Genomic DNA, 23,272 nt, shown 5'->3' on the forward strand with positions numbered 1-23,272 from the left:
TCTGTGAAAGAGATATGCTTATTCCCTCTGATTTATAGATGGGAAAAGGAGGCTAAGACAAGTAAGGAAGGTTTCCTGACCTCTCACACATTTTTGAAGGGCGGACTTGAGACACTGGCCTGCTGGCTCTTCCCTGTCTGCACCCACTGTGATGGGTAGAGGACACCCATGGGAAGAAGCAGCCGTGTCCCTGCTCCCTGCTGAGGCTGAGCGGGAGCTCAGCTGTCGCTGGCAGAGGAGGAGTTTTGTGCAGGTGTCTGGGGTCCACAGGGTCCTGGGTCCTTTCTGTACTGTGTCCCTTACTAGGCACCTCCATATCCTCACCTAGGACAGCACTGTGACACCCACGTCCAGGGGTTACTGTGAAGCCTGAGTGAGTGACTACATGGGAAACAAAACTGTAAAATTGAAATTCAATCATGATTATCATTGTAATTCCTTCTTATTCTCTAGTTTTCCTTGCTCCATCTGTTCTCACTCAAATTCCCACAACTTTTTTTTTTTTTTGGAGGAGGGGGCTGTACCTGTGGCATGTGGAGGTTCCCAGGCTAGGGGTCGAATCAGAGCCACAGCTGCCAACCTACACCACAGCAGTGTAGGATCTGAGCCGCATCAGTGACCTACACCACAGCTCACCGCAACACCCGATCCCCAACCCACTGAGAAAGGTCAGGGATCGAACCCTCAACCTCATGGTTACTAGTTGGATTCATTTCCTCTGCGCCACCATGGGACCTCCCACGAATATTTCTTACATGGAGGTTACTGTGCCCTAAGAACTGGGCTGATGCTTTCACTTAATTGTGTTTTTTGTTTTTTTTGTGTGTTTTTTTTTTTTTTTAGCTTCAAGGTCCTTATTTCTTTTGTTATTTTTTTTTTTATTTCCCCACTGTACAGCAAGGGGATCAAGTTATCCTTACATGTATACATTACAATTACATTTTTTTCCCCCACCCTTTGTTCTGTTGCAACATGAGTATCTAGACAAAGTTCTCAATGCTACTCAGCAGGATCTCCTTGTAAATCTATCCTAAGTTGTGTCTGATAAGCCCAAGCTCCCGATCCCTCCCACTCCCTCCCTCTCCCATCAGGCAGCCACAAGTCTTTTCTCCATCACTTAATTGTTAATTTAATCTGTCCTTCTAATAATCCCGCGATGTGGGACTCATATCCCATGTTTCAGATGGGGAAGCTGAGACTCGGAGGGGCTGGGAGATTTGCTCAGGGTCCCTAAGCAGCAGGTGCCCAGCCTGATTTTCTCCTCCCCTCTCTGTCCTTCACAGTCCAGCACATCCTTCAACCGGGATGCCGTGAAAGCAGGAACTGGCCGTCGCTTCCTCGGTGGGCTGCTGGACCACACCTCCTACTGCTACACATTGGAGGTTTCCTTCTACAGCTACATCCTCGGTGGCACCACGGATGCTGTGCCCTACACGGAGGAAGCCTGTATCCTTGGCAGCTCCCCCTACCTCCCCCAGCCCTGGGCCAGCTCACGTCCAGCCGAGAGGATCCAGGTCTGCCAGGATTTATGAGGTAGGTCAGGGAATTTTGTCTCCAACTCAGGTGAGGGCTGAGACTCTGGGCTGAGGATGGACGTGGCTAATTCTGCTGGTGGCATCATTGGATTGTCCTGTTTGCCCCTTGCCTTCCTTTTGGACACCCTCTTGCATCTACCTCTGCGACGTCGCAAGGCTTCCCCAGGCACCTGGACCCTTGGCCTCCCCATACCTGTGCCGCTCCCATCTCTCCCTTTGAGGGTCTTGACTCCTTCGCAGCCTGAACACATCCGTTCCCCTCCCATCTCTCTGTGCCCCTGCTCGCTCGCGCTCTCTTCCCTCTGCTGGTTTCCCTTTCGCTTATTTCTTCTGCCCTGTCCCCTCTCCTTCTGTCTCCATGCCCACCTGCTGTTTTTCTCTCCTTACTCCTTGGGCTGTGTCCCCCCTGCCCACCCCCCCGTCTCTAGTTCCCTCCCCCACCCTCCTTTCCTCTCTCCCCTCAGCCTCCCTGCCTCTTCCCCGCCTTCCCTCCCATCCTCTGTGCACCTTCTCCTGCCTTTGCCTTTCCTTTGCCAACTCACTTTTCCTCTTGGCGTCCTCATAAGATGCCCTCAAAAGGCCCCCAAATGTCCCTGAAGCCCTGTCACGATGAAATTAGAAGTCACTTTCTAGCTTGCTTGATTTTTTTTTATTTTTGAGGGATTATTTAGTCATTCTAGCTTCCTGAGGGTTGATTTTCATCTCAAAGTTGTGACGGTTTGTGCTTTTCTTCACCCTTTTGTTTTCTGAGTTGACCCACTTCTCCTTTCTGAACGCTTAGTGTTCTCAGAGAACGAATTACAGCTGATGGAGAAGAAAGGGCAGGGATGCTATTCACTGTCTCTATGTACAGATTCTCTCTCCCTGGAGGTGGCAGTGTGCTCCTCGCAGCCTTGAATCAACGCCTGGGCAGCGTTTCTGGAGCTCTTACTGTGCAGGAAAACTCCCTTTCTGGCCGTGATAGAACACAGCACTAGTCCATGTTGTCAGCTGCACCCTCGTGGCTCTGGGGGTCCAGTGACCTACCTGGGACCATGGGGGGAGGGTCACGGCCTCAGAGGGAGGGGTGAGCCGTAGGCAGGCCAGGTCCAGGTCCAGTAGAGCCCTGGAGAGATGCTGATAAGGACTGAGAGCGCCCCCACCTCCCACCCCCAGTGGCCAGACTGGGACAGGCGTCTTGAGGTCTGCTTTACTGACTCCCTGGACACAGGCCACTGCAGGAGCTCTGCTCTGATGCAGGGTGCCCTTGGCTTCCAAAGTCCTGGCCATCTCTGTGCGCCACACTGCCCCCTACACACACACACACACACACACACACACACGATATCGTATGGCCCATAACTCCAAGATCCCTCACTCCTGTGGTCCACACACAGGCATATCCCACACTGCCCCTGCTGAGCCCGCCCCGGGTCCTGGCAAAGCAAGTAGAGAGAGTTGCCTGGGAGAGAGTCTGAGCCTGTGCCCCGAGGGTCCCACGTGAGGCTCTTCTCTCAGTGAGCTGGGGGTCCCTCCAAAGATGGCCTGCGCTTAGTTTGTGGCTGATTCCCGATGTCAGAATCGATGTGTTCCCCTCCCCTGTCTCGGCGCCGCCAACAGGCTTTTGTGTGGGAAGCAAATGTGTGTCTTGGGGGAACACCCCTCCCTTGGCCCAGACCCAGACCTTCCTCCGCTTATCACCTGATCCTGGTTCATCAGAAGCAAACACGCCATCATCCTCTGGGCCCCTGGGTAAAAGAGTGAGCAGGAAGGCATGACTCCAAGTTTTGGTCTACTTAGGAAGATGGAAAAGGGAAGAGGAAAGTTCTGTGGTGGAGAGATTCCAGAGAGCCATGGGAAACATTCATTTAAAAACATATGTTGAGTGGAGTTCCTGTCGTGGGGCAGTGGAGACAAATCCGACTAGGAACCATGAGGTTGTGGGTTCGATCCCTGGCCTCGCTCCATGGGTTAAGGATCTGGCGTTACCGTGAGCTGTGGTGTAGGTCACAGACGCAGCTCGGATCTGGTATTGCTGTGGCTGTGGTGTAGGCCGGCAGCTACAGCTCCGATTAGACCCCTAGCCTGGGCACCTCCATGTGCCACGGGTGCGGCCCTAAAAAGACAAAAGACCAAAATAAATAAATAAATATTAAAACATAAATAAAAAATAAATAAAAATACATGTTGAGGGAGTTCCCTGGTGGCCTAGTAGTTAGGACTCAGTGCTTTCACTGCTGTGCCTCCGGTTCAATCCTGGACCTGAGAACTGAGACCCCACACCAAGCCAATGCACACCATGCCCCCCTGCCCCAAAAGCAATGTTGAGTGTCTGCCATAAGCCGGGTGAAGTTCTAGGCACAGGGGATGCAGCGGCGAACATGCCAAAGGTGGAAATGTCTGCGCACGGAAGCAGGAGGAGATGCAAACACAGTGTGAGGTCAGGGAAGCCTCCCCAGCGGAGGGGACGTCTATGCTGAGGTTTTGAGATTGAGTGGGTGGTCAGAGGGAGGGGCTTGCGGACAGGGAGGGGAGGCGGGATGGCAGCTGAAGGAGCTGTAAGGGGTCCAGTCTGGCCCAAGGACCTCAGAGGCAGATGGGACCCAAACGGCAGCTGGTGAGGCCTTTGAACTGTAAGGACGAGGAAAGCGGGGGAGAGCCGCAGAAGGAAGCCCCCCTGGCTGCGGTGGGACGAGAGCTTGGAGGGGCAAGGCTGTGGGCATGGAACACACTAGGTGGCCTTTATGACAGTCCGGGGGGACCTGATCCGGCTGTGGGATATTTAGAAGGTAAACCCGAGAGGACCTGCTTAAGTGACTGGGTGGAGACGAGTGTCAGCGGGGACCGGGAGCCAGGGGTGGGAAGGGGTTAAGGGTGATGCACAGCGAGGCTGCGCGCGAGCCCAGCCGGCCAGGGTGCTGCTGGACCACCCGTCCTGTTCCGTCATCCGGGGACAAGAACAAGAACCTGGAGTTTCTCCAGGGACGTTCCGATCAAGTCAACACGCACGGCAGTGATTTAACCTGGTTCGTGTTTGGAAGGAATTTTTTTTAAAGATCTTCGTCTCATAGCAGAGAGAGACTTCAGGCAGACAGATTGTGATCTTTGCTGGCTGCCGGCTCCGTGTCCCAATCAGAAAAAGAAATTACATGGTCTGATGGGAATGGCAATGTGGGCAGGAGGGCGTCCTCCAGACTGGGAGTCAGGAGACCTGGCTCTGATGACAGCACCAGCATCGTCCCAGAGAGCGCCCTTCGGCACGTCCTCTCACCTCCCCGAGGCGAGCGGCTTCACCTTCCCAAAGGCACCACGTCCCTCACCCCTGCTCCGGGAGTTAAAGAGAGACACTCATGAAAAGGGCAGACTTTCAACTCAGACACCTCGGTGTTTGAATCCAGGCTCAGCCCCTTCCTGGGTGTGTCACCTTGGGCGAGTTATATAACCTCCCTGTGCCTCACTTGTCGGTAGCAGGACGACCAAGGGCTCCTTCACCCCACAGAGGTACGAGGAGGTCAAATGGAACAGAGTGAGTGTGCCCCGCAAGCTTTAAACATCGAGCCGCTATTGGTTCAAACACCGGAAAAGGCTTCTGTGCCTGTGAATGTGGGCCCTCATCTGTGCTAAGGAAGGTGGTTGAGGCTGTTGGAGCACGAGGCCGGTGGCCGCGTTGGTGGGTTCGTCACCCTGATTGGGGACCTTGACCTCAGAAGGCCAACTGGTTCACGCCATGGGCACGTGCAGTTCCCGCAGTGAGGTTTTTACGTCTGTCATTCAGAGGAGGCTGGAGGAGCCTGGGACCAGGGAAGGGCTAGGGGAGGCGAGGAATCCCAAGGGCTATTTCACCCTCTCGCCCCCCTCTAGAACATCTGTATCTGTCCGTTTGACTTTTCTCCCTGGAAAAGCACCGGCTAAGCACTACCGGGGTCTTAATCTCTGAACCTCTTCTCCACTACATCAGGGAAATAGAGCAATGGACCGTCACTGATTCCTCCCTAGCCGTGTGACCTTGGGCTGGTTATCCCCCCACCCTGAGCCTCTTTCCCTATTTGTAAAATAAAAATTGTAATACTCACCTTGCAGGATTAGCAGGGACGTGAAATGATGCAATAGATCTCTAATCTCTAATCTCCTGGCACTGTCTGGCACCTGGTAGGTATGCCACCAGTGCCTCCTCTGTCCCCACTTAGCTCAGCTCCATGCAGACTGCGTGAATTTCCTTCTGCTGGTTGAATCTTCAATCCCATGATCCACCTTTGAAGCCAGCACCTGGGGTTGGAATCCTGATCCCATCATTGTCACTGGGTGGCCTCAAGCAGGCCCTGTCCCTTCTTTTAGGCCAGTGTCTGTTTCTTCCTGCCTGTCCCAGCGTGACTTTTGTGTGGACTGGTCTCTATTCTGGTCCCTTCCAGCTCTGATGGTTTAAGATTTTCCTGATTCTAAATTCTAAAATTTTATAATTCCATCCTTAGATGAATGTATGATATCAAGAATCCAGAGTTGTGTGGTGTAGGAGTCTTCAGATTGAGTGATTCCATGAGCAGAGGAGTTTCAGTCTAACAGGGTCAGTCCGTACAAAATCCTGCACAGCTGATCTAGCCAAGCGCATTGCTACTTTCATTCTTTTAGTTGTGTTCTTAATTGAGGGGTTTATGGATGGGCTTCAAGAAGAGCCTATGAACTGTCTAAAAGATATGCAAAACTGTGAGTAAAGATGCGAGAGGAAGACTCCGAACTTTCAGCAGCATCTAAGAGGAAGCCATCCTCAGAGGCCCTGCTCAGGCTGGTGGCCTCTGTCTAGGCCGAAGCAAGAACACAGCTCTGGGTCAGGGTTGTGGGTGTGAGTCCTGCATTGCATCATGCTCTCTGAGGGCCCTAACCCAATCCTTTAACCACTCTTGCCCTCGGTTTTTTCGTCTGGGAAGTGAGAATAATGACTGTCGCTCAACAGGGTTGTTCTGGGGGATACGTGAGAGGAAGCGGAGAAGGCCCTGGGCACAAACTCAGTGCCATTAAATACCAGTTCCATCGTCTTCCTTCCTGTGGTTCGTTGTTTTTGTTGTTGTTGTGAAATGATAAGTTCCTGAGAATGTTGGGCCAGTCTTCGACAAATCTTACATTTTACTGGGCTGCCAGTAATAAATACTTTGTTCAAATGATTTTAAAAAGAGAGAGAGACATAGTAAGGCTAAACTGGAATCATAAAATAACCCAGCGTTTCTCTGGCCTTTGTTTATGGTCTGGTTACGAGCCAAAAGGAAATAGCGCTTTGATGTAATGGATGAGAAGAACTTTGGGAACAGAGACCTAGGGTCCTAAGCAGACCATCAGATGAGTTTCCACACGGGCTTATAGCTGTGGACACCTTGAAATCAGAAGGTGCTGGGCTCTGGGAGAAGGGAGTGACTTGTGTGGCCAAGAGAAAAGACGGAGGTTTAGAATTCAGTGAGTTGTCTTGATCTCAATTCAAAGGCTCCTGTGTGCCTTGTGCTGGGTCCTCTGAAACATACAGCAGACCTTGAAGATGCCATTTATTCATGAATCCCTCCAACAAAACTTACTGCACACTAGAAATCGGTGGGTAAGTAGGGCATGGTTCCTTCCTTCAAGCAGAGGGACAGTTGTGAGAGGAGAGAGTTAAGGGTTAAGGAGGAGCGGGTCAAGTGCTCTGGCAGAAGCTCTGCAGGAGAGGTGAGGAGGGAGAGGGAAGGAAGACTTCCTGGAGGAAGAGACACATTGGGGCCCAGACCTCCAGGACAGGTGGGCTGCACACAGAGGAAGAAGAGTGGAATCACCTTCCTGGCAGAGGGAGCCATGCAGGAGAGAGGTCAGATGCCAGAGAGAGGCTGAGTCCTGGAAGGAAGTTGGAGTTGGCCCAGAGGCAGCAGGTGATAAATACCAACAAGCAGAACCAGACCATGGATAGGAGGAGAAAGATTTGTGAACTATGGAACAGGCCCATTGAACAAGCAGCACTCACAGGGTACATTATAAAATATTTCTATCTCCCATCAACCCTACAGATAGATGCATACAGATTATACATCTAGATGTAGAGCTATGAAAGTTCTTGTAGGAGTTCCCTGGTGGTCTAGTGGTTAGGACTCTCTGCTTTCACTGCTGTGGCCTGGGTTCAGTCCCTCCCTGGTCTAGAAACTATCAGCCTCTACCAAAAAAAAAAAAAAAAAGCCAGAAGAAGAAGCTCTTGCAGATCCTGTGACTCTCCAGCCACTCTCAGGAAATTAAGTTTTCTCATTAATTCTGGTCACAAGACAGTCTCAGTTCAACATTGACTGTATCTGGCCCAATCACAGCCGTCAAACCTCTTTAGAGTAAAACCCCTCCCTCTCCTAGCCCAGGCCTGTCTCAGCCAGGCTGCTGGGGGAGACGCCTGTTTCCCCAACTGGACTTCTGCCCCCCCCCGCCCCCTGCCTCCGTCCCCTCCAAGGCCGAGTAGGATGAGGGCCAGGAAGAAAGGGTTGGGAAGGCCTAGGGGGACTGGTACTCGCTGCGAGGGCCTGGGCAATCCCTGTGAGCTTCCTTAGACACAGCTGCCCGGGCCTGGGGAGCTGCTGTCGGGGGCGAGTGCACCTGCTCAGGCCGCTGGCTCATGGTTCTTCCCTCCGACCCTGGTGATCGGGTGGTTCACGTCCACTGGGGCACTCACGACGCTGTCCAGCAGCCCTCTTGTCTGAGAAAGAGCTCAAGCTTCCTTTTGCAAGTCCTGCCTCACTTTGAAATGTGCTGTCTATAGACCCGAGAGTTCAGCTGAAACCAACATGAAGACAATTCCATCTTAATTATGTGTTCTAACAGCGAATCAGTAGGATTGAGTCCTTCTGGTGATTGCTTGGGTGTGGGGGTGAAGGAAGAAGTCGAGGAAGACGCCTGGCTTTTTCACTTGAACAACAAAGTGAGCGGTGGGGCCAACTCCTTAAATATAGACTGTTGGAGAGGGGGTATTCTGAGCTCTGTTTGGGATGTGTGAAGTGGGGCTCATGTGAATACAAGTGGAGAAGTTTGGTAAGAAGGTGGATCTATGAGCTGGAAGTTGTGGGGAGAGACCTGGGCTTTGGATGGACTTTTCTACAAGCTACGATATGGCTTCCTATTCTGCCTAAAAAGTGAAGCCTCCTCATAATGAAGGAAGTGATTTTCTTGGTGTACACAGTCACGGTGTGCTTTCCTTTGAGGTGATGAGAAGAATGCTGGCCTGGGAGTCAGGATTCCAATTCCAGGATGGCCTTCTGCCCCTTCTCCCCATAAAGCTGTGTGGCCTTGGTTAAATCACTTTACCTCTCTGGCTAAAGCCTGGTACTAGGTAAACTTTCTGTGAACATGAATGAGTGAATGAAATGGAAGCAGACCTCAGTATCTGCTAAACTGGCTCACTAATAGGATAGTGCATTATCAGAATATGTCTACGTGCTGAGATGTTTAGCTGGAGGAGTGGGGGAGTGGCCGGACTTTCTTTCATGGGGAGGAGGCTTCACTTTTTAGGCAGAAAAACAGGAAGCAATGGGGTCTGACCTGTTGGGTGGCATGGAAAGATACCTAGGTCCTTACTTCCCACTTCCTGTTTGTGACGGCCAAGGTCAAGCCTTCAATAAGAGGGTTTTGGGGACAGAAAACTAAGCTGGACTGAAGCTGTTTTAATTTTTTTTCTCCTTATGTGGACATGGACTACAATTTGGTCTTTAAATATGAACACTTACGGAATGGCTGGTTGAATGAATGCATGACTAATAGTAGTAGTAGTAATTTTAAAAATAAGAATATTGAGATGCTTCATGAGATGGGTCAGGCTCCACGCATTAGAGGATCAGCTTTGCTTCCAACTTGCCATGTGGGTTTGAGGAGTCCCCTTCCCTTTGGGTCCGAATTTTCCTATCTTTAGATTAGAAGATAAAACAGTATGACCTCCAAGTTTATTTCTAGGTAGATTGATAGATAGATAGGTAGATACCAAAAGAACCATTTGATGTTTGGCCTTTGAGATAAGGACCTTCTACATACAGGGAAACTAAAGCCCAGAGAAGTCAAATAACATGCTGCCTGGTCAGCTTTGTCTTGCCTTCCTCCCTGCTCCGCAGTTGGCCCAGTTGCCTCCCATTTCCTGTAGGACAACCCCCCCCCCCCAGAGGCTGGGCCCCACCGGCCAGCTCTTGTCCATCCTCCCGCCCAGCTCTCTGTAACCCCTGTCCCCCAGCCTTGACATGCATGTCACCCAGACCCCGCCTCCGGATGCCCCGGCGGAGCTGCCTTGCTCTCGGTTAACCCTGCCTGGGCCCTGCGGTCTCCCACGTCCAGATCGAAGGGGGCCTTCTGCCCAGGCCTAGGAAACCAAAATGTCATTACCTTCCCAGCCTCCCTCATCCCCCACATGAGGTTTCTACGGGTTTTATCTGCTGTTGTCAAGTTTATAGCCATAATTCGAAATGCTGTTAATATTACTGACAGCAGAGAGCTACAAATTACAAAGTTGTAAAGTTACTTTATGGCGATAACTGTCAGCTTTCACCAGCAGCGCTGCAAGGCTCCATGGAAACCAAGTTGATGATAAAAAGAGTTGATATTGTCTCCGGATCGTGGCTGTTAGCTGACGGTCAGAGAAATGCTGGCTGGTTCTTCAGTCACTTGAACCCGTTGGTTTATACTCACATTCCCTTACACACTTATACACACACTTGCGTTTCTGTTATCTTATTGCACAGATGTGGGGAGAGGTCCCGAAGCAGAAGGTCTCTACCCCGCACTTCTTCCAACCAGCCACAGATTTGAGTCTTTGACCCGCCCAAAGGTCCCCGAGAGGGGCCGTCTACCACACTGTAGGTGTCCGACCGTAATTGCTGAATGAATGAATGAATGCTTGGAACCCTTGAAGGGCTTAGGCAGTATTAAGAACAAAGGTATTGACATTTTTCTGCCTTTACAGTAAAACAAAACAAAAGCAGCTTTAGCAGTACTGATTTGGGGGAATGAGGGTTCCGACGTGGTGCAATGACTGAAGCATCTTAATTGGCGTTATTAAGCTCAGTGTTATTAGTCCACAAGGCCAAGGTACCCACCCTGACACCCACACGCTCTCCTCCTGCTAAAATTGATGCTGATTGGCTGCATCAACAGAAGCAGATGTTGGGAGCGAGGAGGGGCTGCTCGCTCTTTGCCCTGTTGGCATTGACCCTTGGCGCCTACGTTCATCTCTGCCCATCCCCCTCCCTGCAGAATGTTGAGGAAAAGGTGCACAGGTTCTGAAGAACAAAGACAAGAGGGGAGACAAAACAAGGCTTACCATCGGTCCAGGTGTGCCTGGGACTGAGGGGTTTCCTGGGACAGGGACTTGTGCTCAAACCAGGACAGTCCCGGGCAAAGCAAGACAGTTGGTCACCTTACCTAGTGCTATACCTGTAAGGAACTGGTCAGGGAATTGGGGATATTTTCCTGGGCAAGAAAACATTTAGTCTTTGCTTTGCTTTTTTGTCCACTGCCCCCAGCCCCCACACCCATGGCATGTGGAAGTTCCTGGGCCAAGGATCAAACCCGCACCACAGTAATGACCCAAGCTGTTGCAGTGGCAAGCCAGATCCTTACCCGCTGTGCCATAGGAGAACTCCGTGCTATGCTCACTTTCTAAGAGCCATCAGAGAGCAGGAGTGGCCCTGGAGGTCAGAACAAGAGCCACTGGAGGCAGCTCTTCTTTGAATAAAAACAGGGTCATACTTACTGAGCACCTAGCATGTGCCCAGGCCTGGCCTGGTTTCTGGGGATGCAGACATGATGGCAGTGACCTCCCAGTGTGGTGGGAGGGCAGTCACGAGAGTACTGCAATGCAGTGTTGTGACAGAGGAGGGCACAGGAGTGGCCAGGGAAGGGCCTTGCAGGTGGAGGGCCAGGGGCACAGGGTCCTGAGCCCTGAGAGAGCTGCTTCCCTACACTGCACAAGGCCAGGCCTCGGAGTGCAAGTCGGGGAGTGAGAGGCAGTGAGGGTGGAGAGGGCTTTGGGAATCAGCTGGTGAGGGACTGGGGTCTGGCTGCCAAACTCACACTGTAGGCAGTGGGGATGATGGGACATGGGCAGCTGGAGAAAGGAGACGGGTGGATGACTGTCCAGCTCACCAGATACACTCCGCCTGGCCTTCTTCCCACTCTTCCATCTTTGGAACTACATGCTCCCTGGAGACCACCTCTGCAAGTCAGTCCAAGGGTCCCCTTTTCCTGATTTCCCAAGGAACCCGGAGTTCTGGTTTCACAGGTCATCGCATCTGGCCAGAGGTTTGGCCATATCTTACTGGCATCGAAGCACAGTGGACCGTGTTCTGATATGAGACTCATGAGCTGTGGGCTGTGTTCACCTGCTCTTTGCCTTTGACTTGCTGTGTGATCCTGAGCAAATCACTAGCCTTTCTGGGACCCCACTTTCCCATCTGTGAAATGAAGGGTTTGGACACGGAGCCTCCATCCTCCAGGCCTCATTCAAAGGGCCTGTTGAGCTTGGATCTGAGTCACGTTTATCGAACCTCTGTGTACTGGACACAGTCATGTCTAGGCTTTTGTCAACCGCTGTGGGCACAGGTCATTCGCCTCAGGACCATCAACCCTCCCTCTTCTTCCAGTAAGACCTGGAGCCCAGCCCCTCAAACCTCACTTCCCAAGCAGCAGGCTGCATGCCCGCGGGACACGCTGTCTGTCTGGGGTTTCTTATCCGTCAATATTTTCCTCAAGATGATAAATGTCCTGCCAATAAGAGGAGGCAGCTGCCAACCCTGTCTGAGACAAGGGCCTTTCACTGAGGTGGTGGCCGTGCCTGGTGTGTTGATGAGAGGCGGGCCGTGGAGCTGAGGCTGGGAGGATGGAAGGTGCAACTGAGCCGGGGGAGGAGGTCAGGACCACTGCTGTCCAGGGAAGCAGGTTTTGCCCGGAGTCAGGGGAGACGAGAGAGGAGAGACGGAGGATGCTCAGATTTCAGTGCAAAGCAAAATATATTTACAGCATGTACAGAGCTCCTACAGGATGCTAAGCCCCGAGTGGACTCTTTTCAGGCAGGGAACAGTCCTTATCAGCGTATAAAGTGCATCCAGAGCCATCATCTTGTTTGATTCCCCCCAACAATCTAGAGAGATGAGTGTTATTATCTGTCTTTTATAAGCAAGCAGAGTGCATGTTGTCCCTGAGTGCCTGTCCCAAGGCACGAGCGGTCTCCGGCTCCAGAAGTGCAGAAACAGAGTCCGACGGAGGAAGCCTGACTCAGGTGACAGTTTGTGGAGAGCAGAGCAGTCCCCGCCTAGAAGCTTGAGACTGTTTCTTCTGCCATCAGATCCAAACCTAACTGCCCCACGAGAGAACATTTTCTTTGAAGAAACCAGCCACATGGTCGGGGAGCTGATTCTAGCTGAGACGTAACTGAGAGACACCCTTGTTCCAGAAGAGGGTGAAAGAGCCTGGCCCTCAGAGCCGGACGGACCCGGGGGCAGCACTTGCCTCTGCTTGGGACTAGTTGTGTGACCTTGGGCAAGAGATGCCATCTCTCTGAGCGTCACTTTGCCCATCCGTGACCGAGAGGATGCTGCTGCTTACCTCCTACAGGTGTTTCAAGTAGATGGAAAAAGAAAACGAATTAAATTCTCAGGCACCTCCTACCATCTGGCACACATTAGGCACTCAATAAATAATAATGTTATCATTACTATTTCTAGTAAAGGACTGAATCGGGCAGGACCTGCGTTCTAAAATTCCGGGCCATCCCAAAGAGGCGAAATCAGTGCAGGCTGAAGGTTTCACGGAAACGCCCTCGCAGGGTTCCTACGATTCTTAAGGGTTCCTAAGATTCTTAAATAGAAACCCCTCTCAAAAATGTGTTTGCAGGTCTCGGATATTCCAGCAGAGTCAGACTCCATTTTCTGTACACATGTGCAGAGTTTAGAAGTTTTTTCCAGGACAAAGTCATTAATGGTCCGGTTTGGGCTCCATCTGGTCAAGCCGTGGGGCTGAGGCCCAGACTCGGGGTGTGACAGGGTTAGGTGTTGGGGCTCAGAGCCAGCATGTGTCAGCCCGCCATAGTCCCGGTGTGGAGGACACAGTAGCCTACTTGGCTTCTCATGGGAGGTAAGGGCCGGAAAGCAGTGTGATTTTTCATTTTTTAATGGGTTTGCAGACCACTGATGCTCCCTCTCGGTGCCTGTCTGCTTCTCTCCCTGCTGTTGTCCACGGTGTGAATGGCTGTGCAGCTCAGGGTGGCGGGGAGGGGGCAGAGTGTGCAAGAAATGGGTTTGAAATGTCCTGAACTCCAGGAAGGCATGATTCTTGGTGAAGGGAAGAGGGGGCGCATGGAGACAAGTGAGAGGCAGCCTGGCCTTCAGGACAGAAATCTGCCCTAGGGCAGGGCAGGGCTGGGGCCAGGGCCGCTGAGGGGACCCAAAGCAGCTCACCGCCCCATCTGCAGGGATGAACACAGGGGCCTGGCTCCTGCGGGAGGTGCTGGTCACTGCCCCGCCTCTCCCCCTGGGCCGGGGGCTGGCCTCGCCTCCGCCCTCTGCCTCTGTGGCCTCCCACCAAGCAGCAGCGCCAGCCCCGTTGCTGTTGTCTGAGGCTGAAGTGCCCTCTCCTGGCCCCCAGGGTGCATGGCTGCCTTTGGAAGTCTGGCTTCATCCTGCCTGCAGAGCCTTGGGAGGCCGCCCAGCCCTTTGTCTGGGCTGGGATCTGAGCACTGTGGGGCCTGAGCTGCCCCTGGGGGGTGAGGAGAGAGGGGCACATCCTCCGCTGTCCTCTGCCAGGTCTCTCTCCTCCTCCACTTCTCTTCCTGTCTGCTGGTCTGACCCCGCCTGCCCCCATCGCCTCCACCTCCACTTCCCCAGCCCCTCCACGCTTCCCTTCGTGCTCCTCTTCCCCCTAGCTCCCTTCCTCTCTCAGGACAAACAGTGGAAATGTCTTGCACCCGAATCTGCACTGGACTCCGATGCCCTCATTTATGCCATCTTGAGCAGATGCTCAGAGATTTGACCCCTGAACTGACCTTGAGGATTGAAGGAGGTGGGGGGGGGGCACTGGCGGCCTTGGCACTCCCTCCCCTTCCTGTCTCCTTGCTGCCGCAGCCCCAGGGCATCTGTTCTTCCTCTGTCTCTTCTCCGGTCCTCCCCCCCTCCCACTTCTCCCCTCCTCACACCTCAGTACAGATTCAGACTCAAATTCCATTTACTGAGCTCTTTAGAAAGGTGGGGACGTGACCTTCACCTTGATGGAGCCGTCTTTCAGGGATCTTGACCTCTCTGTCCTGCCCCCCTAGCTGGGCAGGGTGGGCTTTGACAGTGTGCAAAGCGGGCTCCTGAAGGAAGGAAACTGAGGGACAACCGGGGGCCGGTAAGGACGTCAGGTGTCGCCTCTTTTCCTAGTGTGTCCCAGGGGGAGGTTTGTGGTAAGGAGACATCTCTTCAGGCCCCAGTGACATCCTCGTGGATGTATCCATGGGCCAGTTATTTTAATTTGCGTGCTTATTTATTTACCACGTGTGCTAATCGCAACAAAAGCACACGCCACACGAAAGCCACACAAAGCGTTTCCTAGCACTGAGCTGTTAAGGAGACCTCTCCCCAAGGGACCCGTGTGGGAGGAGTGACCTCTGGCCTCTTAAGCATCCCCTTGCCTATGCCAGCATCTGCGCCATGAGGTTGCCTCTCAGGGTCCCCTGAAGAGAGCCGAGGGCACAATCCCAAGCAGACCCCAGGCCTCAGCTGTCTGAGGTCTAGCTGGCTGCTGCACTAACTCGGGCCGTGGCTTCTGCACCCCCTACCCCTCCGGGAGTGTCGTGTCTCTCCACTATCGAGAAGCCGGAACTGCCAACCAGTCCAGGCTCAGGCGAGGGCCGGGACTGAAGGTCTTAGAGCGGGTGTGGCTCAGTCGTCAGCATCCTGAGGTTCCGCCCTCACACAGATCTGGTTTCAAACCCTAGCCCTGCTGTTTCTGAGCCCTGCACACCTTTGGGCAGGCTGCCTCACTCCTCTGGACCCCAGCCTCTTTACCCGCTGCGTAGAGATAATAGTACAAACTTCCCAGGGGTTTTGTGCGGTTAAATGAGAATGTAAGTACTTAACATCCTGACTGTCTCTTGTAGGGAGTGGTAACTACTGCTACGTGTAACAATTCTGCATGATCCTGGGTTCCCGGTAGGTCAGGGGTTTGGGGGGTAGGTGGTCGCACCCCCAGACACGTATGCAACCAGATAGCTAGTTTTAAAGCAAAGGGGATTCTTCTTTTGACTTCTTCACGAGAAAACTGGCTATAATCTGCCCCACTTATTTGCACTACCGGCAGTCTGGGAAAAGCCAAGGTCATGTCCCTTTGGCTAAGCATCTTAGCGATGATGTTTGCGAAGTGGACACCCTTGGAATTCTGGGAAGGCCCAGTGTTTCAAGTACGAGGAGATGTCTGACCCTTGGAAAGTTGGGAAGCTTTCGAGAGAAAGAAAATATTTCCTGATTGCTTGCCACGTGCCAGGCACTGTGCTACGTGCTCTGTTAGCTTGTTTAATGCCCACAGCAGCCTTATAAAAGAGTCACTATTTCTGTCTTGCTCATGAGAAAATGTTGGCTCAAGATATGAACTTACCTGAGGTCATACAACTTGCATGGGGCAGAGGCAGGCTCTGAACCCAGGGCCCTGTAATCCCGCAGTGCCCGCTCTGCTCCTGTGTGTGCATCTGCACTCCTGAGACTTCCCTGCCTCGTCCCACCCCTCCCCAGCCCTCCAGCCCCCATGGTTCCTTGGGGACACAGCAGACCCCTCTCCAAATATGCTGATGCACCCCATCGCACCTCTGCTCTGGTTTTCTTCCAAGAGACTGTGCGTTTTCACTTGGCCTTGAACTCTTTCACCCCTCCTCTCCAGAAGGCGATTGTGGAGGGAAAGTTACCAGGCTCTGCTGAAAGTCATTTTTAGATTCTGGAGCAGGACAAGCAGGAACAATGACTTCATATGTGCATGACTAATTCAAAGCACTTTAATCTTCAAAATGTCAAACTTTATGGTCAGTGGCTGTTCTGGAGTGACAGTGGCACTGCGAATATTAAAATAGCAGGATGGCAGGGCACAGAGACTGAGCGTCTTTGCAAGGGCAAATGCTCCGAAGGTGATGCCTGGTGCCGCAGGCCCGCTTGGAAGTACAATCTGAAAATACAGCGTCGTTGTGAGTGACTGACCATCTAAGATTAAGATGGTCCAGGCACGTGGCACACATTAGCGTCCATCTTTACTACAACCCTGAAAGTGAAGCACTGTGGTCCCCATTTGGAACAGGAGATGGGGGAGGAGATGGATGCGCAGGGCAGGTAGGGAATTTTCTCAAGGTCATGCAATGAACAGATTCTTAAACTCAGATCTCTCAGCTTTCAAATTCTGCTCTGATGCTGCCACATCAGTTGCCTTTTGCCTTCATGGCTTTAAAGCAGCATGAATTCATCCATGTTGGATCCATCAATGTTCAAAGACAAATTTGGAACAATTTTGGAATCAAATTTGGAACAAGTAATTCAGGTTCTACTTCATATAACCTTAGGTCTGTGTCAAGAAATGAGACCTTAGGAAAGGTCCAGCGGGTGCTGACCTCCCAGAAGTCAGAGGAGCCAGACTGGAATCCAGAGCAACAGAAAATTACTGTGTGACTCAGCGACCTCATTTCCCCTCTCTGGGCTTTCATTTTCGTATGTGTAAAAGTATGACAGGAGTTCATGCCAAACAAAATATTCACCAAGTACCCACTTTGTGCCAGGTCCTATGCTGGGCATTGGGAATCAAAGATAAATAAGACATTGCTTCTTCCCTCAAGGGTGCCGTTGAACCAAGGAGTCTCTTGTGTCCTTTCCAATTCATTCGATGAACTCAAATTGCAGCCAGAAGGTGGATGGTGGGTCAAAGGACTTGGACTGTATACAATGTGTCTTAGCTCTACTGGAACCCAGACCCAGGGTTTGGAGCTGTACCCCGGGGGCCCAGGGTCAAAGCACACACAGAGGGCCCGGGTCCAGGTAGACAGGCAAGGGAGCACATAGAAAACGCAAGAGCCCAGATACCGGCCAGTCATCTGTTCAGTTATTCCCTCAGTTGTTTATTGAGGAGTTTCTGAACACCCATATGCTGGGTGGCCGGGGACACAGATATGGAGCCAGGGAGGCCCTTATATTCCAAGGTTGCATGTACAATCTGATGGAGAAGCTGATGGGCAGATGTGACACGTAATGAACATTCTAGGCCACGGCCAGAGACAGGATACCCGATGTTGTCTCAGGAACTGGGAACATCTGGAACTTCGAGTGCTGGAAGAGACCTCAGGCAGGAAAAGACCTCTTCCTTGTCCCACTGATGTTGGACATGTTGGGGACAAGCCTTGGCAACCAGGAGCCCAGCAGAACCAATGCAGGCAGGTGGAGTCCCCAGTGTGCGGTTTGGCTTGGCGCTGGCTATTCCAGTAATCCACCAGGAGGATGGCATCTCACAGGGAGCCTCTGCTGCTTCCGCCTGGCCCCAGAAGGAACCCGGGACTCCCCGGTAGCCAAGCCAGCCTGGAGCCCTGCCTTCCAGCCAAGTTTATCCTACATCGTTTAAACTGGCCACCTGCAAGAGAGAGAGAGAGAATGGAAAAATGGATTTTGTTTTGAAAAATAGATACAATTATTAGCAGAGGGAATGCCTGGGGGTGGGGCTGAGCAGGGTGAAGGGGCAGTGTCCTTGTTTTATGTGCCCTGCCAAGGAATGCAGGTCCTGGCCATTCTGGGTGAGGGGAGACATGATCAGATTTGCAGGATTCTCGACCCCCCCAGGGAGAGATGGCAACCACAAGACCCACTGGACTTGGTGGCCGGGGGGAAGGGGGCAAATAAACTTGCCAGCCGAGCTTTCCATCGGGAGGGCCTGAGGGGACCACAGCATCTCCTCTTCTCCCAGCTGTCAGGGAGGGTGTATGGCAGAGATTCCCACCAAGGTACTGATACCTTAGCCTGCGCAGCCCCATCAGGCCCAGAGCAGCCCAGGCTCCAAGGCCAGTAACCTCCAGCAAAAGGCGGCCCCTCCCTCTTCCTTCACCGTGCAAATATCATCATCTCCTCTGAGTCACGGCATGAAAGATTGGGAAGCGCTGGCTTAGTGTGAAGGGCCCAGGCCCTCCCCACCCTGCTAAAGACGTGTCACCTGACCTGTTTCCCGGACAGGGTCTGGCTCCTTCAGGCCCCAGACATGCCTCTGTGCTCTCAGATGGTGGGCAGAGAGCGGCGAGCCAGTGCTGTACCTCTGCATCCATAAGATCTTGTCTGAGGGTTTTTTATTACCCTGTCGAGACAAAGAGCAATGGGCTGCATTTAAATTCAGGACCCAACTGACTGCAGCACCGCATATGAATCCTTCACAGCAGCCTCTGCTCTAGCTTGGCAAGCTGCCCCAGGCTGGTCTCTACCGGGTGGGTGTCTTTACTGGGCCCCCTGTCCCCACCCGCTCTGTCTCCCACCCAGTGCTCAGTGTCACCAGAGCTTAGATGCCAAAAGAAAGGACAGAGACCATGGGGGGTGGGTCCAGACTGCTCCTGGAGGTCAGGAATGTCTGTGAATGAATAGGGCTGGGGCAGGTGGGGACACCGTCCTGGAGGTGATGGGGCTTGATAACGAGACTTAGCCATAAGGTACAGGAGCTCGCAGTCTACAAGGCTCTCACATACACAGCCAGGGTCTCAATAAATCACCGCAACAACCCTGTGAAGGAGGAACAATTCCTCTCATTTTCCGGCTTAGACAGCAAAGCCTGAGCCAGGTAAAATAACGTGACAGAAATGCACTGCTGCTGTGTGATCGTGTAAGTCGGGTTCTCCAGAGAAACAGAACTAATAGGATGTGTGTCTGTAGAAAAAGGAATTTATTGTAAGGAATTGACTCTTGGGGTTATGGAGGCTGGCAAGTCCCGAATCTGCAGGGTGGGCCAGCAGGCTGGAGACCTGGGCAACAGCCTATGCTCTCATTCAAGTACAAAGGCTGCAGAAATTCCTTCTTGCTCAGGGGAAGTCAATCTTTTATTTCATTCAGTCCTTCAACTGATGGGATGAGGCCCACCAATGTGATGGAGGGTCATCTGTTTTATTTAAAGGTCACCAATTTAAGTGCTACACTCTTAAAGTCCTCACAGAAACATCTAGAATAATATTTGAACCCTTAGCTGGGCATTGTGTCCTAGACGAGTTGCTAAATAAAATTAGCCATCCCAGTGGTAGAGCGTGAGTCTGCCCCCAGGTCTGTCGGCTTCAGATCCTGAGCTTCGGATCCTGAGCCCGACCACATCAGCGCACCCAACGTGGACTTTAAAGAAGACTCTGAAAGAGTCGCACTTAGTTCACGTTCACAAATATTTATTGAGGGACTTCACTGTGTCCAGCTCTATTGATACTGAACTGAAAGCAAAACAAAATAGCCTCCACCCTCACAGTCTGATGAAGGAGCTTACAGTTTAGTAGCGAAGCAGGGCAGGCATTCTGGAGGGTAGACCATCCTGAATACAGGCTGAGTGGTGGAGCTGAGCGTGTTAAAAAATTGGCCTGTCTTGACCTGTGAGTTCAGGCAAGGGAGACTCAGGAGCTAAAGCTGGAGAAGTCCTTTGGGACCAGGTCACAGAAAGCCTTGAATGCCATCGTCTTAATCTGAGGTTTTAACTGATAGGCAACAAGGAGCCAGAGAAGGTTCTTGAGCAAGAGAGTAGCACGAGGAAATTACTGTATTAATTAAGCAGGTAGTGTGTCTAGGAGGAGAGACAGAAGGGGAGTCAGGTCAGTTTACCCCCCCGGACCAGTGAGCCCTCCCTCCTGGTATGATTTTGGGAGCATCGTGAAATCCGTACTTCATCCTCCAATCAAGAAAGAAACAACCAGCAAGGGCCAAGAATTTCAGCCAGCAACTGACTTCACAGCGACGTCTCAGAATGAGAGAAGGGACTGGGCTAAGCGGCAGGCACTGCCCTAGGAATTTTCCAGAATCTCCAGACAACCCTGTGAAGAAGACAGGACAGAGATTATTGTTCTCCTGTGACTGATGAGGACCTGGAAAGTCAGAGAGAGAAGTAGCTCTCCCAAGGTCACAGCTGGTAGGGGTGGGTGTCAGAGTCGGATTGGCATCCTCTGATTCCATAGCCTGCGCTCGCAACCATTAAGCAGCCCTAGGGGATGGGGCTGGGAGGGTCCCTGGTGCTGGAGACTTTTAAAGAGAAAAGGAGTAGATAGGACGAAAGAGCTAACAGAGAGTTGAGGAAACCGAGACAACCTACGAAGACTCTAACCCCTAACCACGTCCTGACTCAGGAGTGGGTGCTGGAAATCGAGAGCCAGTCATACCTGGAAGGATAGGGCGTGGCGGGGGGGGGACCTCAGGAGGGATGGTGAGCCAGACTCTCTGTAGGCCCTGGGGAGGGGTCCTTGCCTACTAGGAGAGGGCCCTCTGCTAGACTCTGCTCAGTACAGCCAGTCCTTCTAGAGTTTACCCTCTGGCACTTGCAGGGAGCAAGTTCCAGGAGAGGGCAGCAATATCCTGGTTTGCGCCCATCTGCAACCATTGTCTTACCTGGTAGGAGGCATCATCTGCTGTAATTAGGCTTCATTAAAATGCTGATTAATAACATCTTGCCTGGGCCAGGCTTACGATGGGATTGGCTTAGTCGCGGTAAACGTTAGTGTTCTTTGCAGCTGTTTACACACAGTTAACACCCCTGCAGGGGCCAGAGGGGAGGAGACAGTGGAGGCTATGAAAATGCCCCTGCACAGGGGAACCAGATGCAAGAGATGGAAACAGAGTCTGAGCATGGAGGACCTTCTGGGCCAAGCTAAGCTCTAAGTTACAGATGGAGTATCACCAACTGGCAGCCCATGGCTGATGCCTTCCTGCAGATGGTCGATCTGCCCAGAATGTTTGCTGGCAGGGAGTTGGTTGGTGGTTGGGTTAATGTTGAGTTTGAGGATCTTAAAGTTTGGCATTCACCGTCCAGTTTTTGGCTGTGCCTCCTATTGTTTCACACCTGTCATTGCACATATTTATACTATAAGCCCATCCTCTGAAGACATCTGAGCTTGTGACCCTTGTGTACCATATGGTAACAGATGGGGCTGTAAAAAGAACAAGGGGCAGGGGACATGTCTAAACAAAAGCACAGACACAGAAATCCACACAGAAGGAGCTGGGATCAATTAGGTATCGTGGGGCCGGTCTGCATGAGGACGTGTCCAGCGGTCAAGATGTGTGAGTCATGCAGGGGCCCCATGTCATCTAGTGTGCTTGGAGGGTGAGTACAGGGTGGGGAGAAATGGGTCAAGGGAAGGTTAGGGAAGACTTCAGGAACCAGAGCCCAGAGGGAGGTCTTGAATCCTGGGTTTAATGGGCTTGGACTTGATCTTGATCTAGAGAAAGTACGGAACTCATTAAAAAGGGGTTTAAATCAGAGACAGACATGGCTGTATCTACATCTTACAAATGGCTCTCTGGCAATAAGACGGGATTGGACAGCAGCAAGGAGGGACCAGAGGCTGTTGCAGTAATCGAGAGATGCAACCCTGAGGCCTGAACCCGGGCTAAGGCCGTGTGGTGAAGTGGAGGAAGACACGGACGCCCTTTCTGCGGTGGCCTCCGGAGATCCACTGCTTCCCTTCCCTGAGGCAGACGACAGTCCCGGCTGATTGAGGCCTGGCTGCTGGGCCCATTGGGTTTACGAGAGAAAGTGCACAGAGGAAGGACTGGTGACCTCATCATCAAGGCTCCTGGAAGGTAATGATACCGTCGTGTATTATTGAGAAGGGACGAGAAGGACCTCTGGTTTGGGTCTCCTCATCTCTCCTCTCTTGGGTGTTGCCAAACTTTGCCAAGTTTTAAGTTGAACACTTAGAGCTAAGCCTGATTTTGCAGATCAGAACCCTAGGCTTCCCGGGGATCAGCTTCTTTTCCAAAGCTACAGGTGGTCAGACATCTTTTGTCCTGTCTTCTCTACATTTAAGAATTGTATCTCCTTTTCTCTGTACCTATATGATTGCTGTTTATCTATCTGTAAGCCACCTTTCGTGTCTCTCTTGTTCTCTCTCTGTGTCTTTGTGTCTCTCCCTTTGTTTCCCTTTTTCTCACTCTCTCCGCCACTTCTGTCTTTTTTGCCTCTTGAGACTGTCTGTCTTTGTGTGTTATTTCTCTGTATCTCTCCCTCTCTTTATTTCCCTTTCTCTGTCTCTCTCTCCCCCTCTCCCTCTAACTTTCTCTCTCCCTCTTTCCCTCCCTATCACCCTCTACCTCCCCCCACCCCATCCTCCCTCCATCCCTCCCTCCTCCTATTCTGTCTCTTTCTCTCTACCCCCAGTTCTGATTAGACAAATGACTCGGGGATGCAGCCCGTCTCTGCCTGGTGGCTAGGCTAATTGATGGCTGCTATAGAATTGCCTAAGCGAGGGACTCTTGTCATTAGTAAGAGATGGGTTGCCTTGGCCTACAACTAGGAAACCTTTGAAATCCTGCATCTAAATTGCCATTCTTTTGACTGCTGCTAGTGATGCTAATTAGCTGTGTTAATTGGGTGTTTTGATATTTGAAGAGCAAAGCAATCCAACTCCTTCCTCCAGAAAGCCAAAATTATTAATGAACTTGGCAGCAGCCTTGGCTATCTTTCCACGGTGGGCACAGCAAAAGATTTGAGGGCAGGGGAAGGGGTTGTTCTGAGGAAGCGTTTTGCTATTCACTGGGGAGAGGGAGAGGCTGGGAAGATGGCTATGGAGCTTC

The 23,272-nt window shown here is 52.0% G+C and overlaps 1 protein-coding gene across 14 annotated transcripts in view; it reads left to right on the top strand.

Annotated features, from left to right (window-relative positions):
* LOC100737108 (AGBL carboxypeptidase 4) overlaps positions 1-23,272 on the top strand; it is a 1,252,169-nt gene that overhangs the window by 1,187,436 nt on the left and 41,461 nt on the right. For all 14 annotated transcript variants that reach the window (XM_084965126.1, XM_021097823.2, XM_084965119.1 and 11 more), the window contains one exon: positions 1,284-1,446. In XM_084965126.1, coding sequence (XP_084821252.1) covers positions 1,284-1,446 — 163 coding nt within the window. The remainder of the gene's footprint in view (positions 1-1,283; positions 1,447-23,272) is intronic.

Source organism: Sus scrofa, chromosome 6 (genome assembly GCF_054392235.1).
Source record: "Sus scrofa isolate SSC_HxYL_T2T_F1_AM1 chromosome 6, Sscrofa_HxYL_maternal_Yorkshire_Landrace_v2.0, whole genome shotgun sequence".
In the NCBI taxonomy this organism is placed as follows: Eukaryota; Metazoa; Chordata; class Mammalia; order Artiodactyla; family Suidae; genus Sus; species Sus scrofa.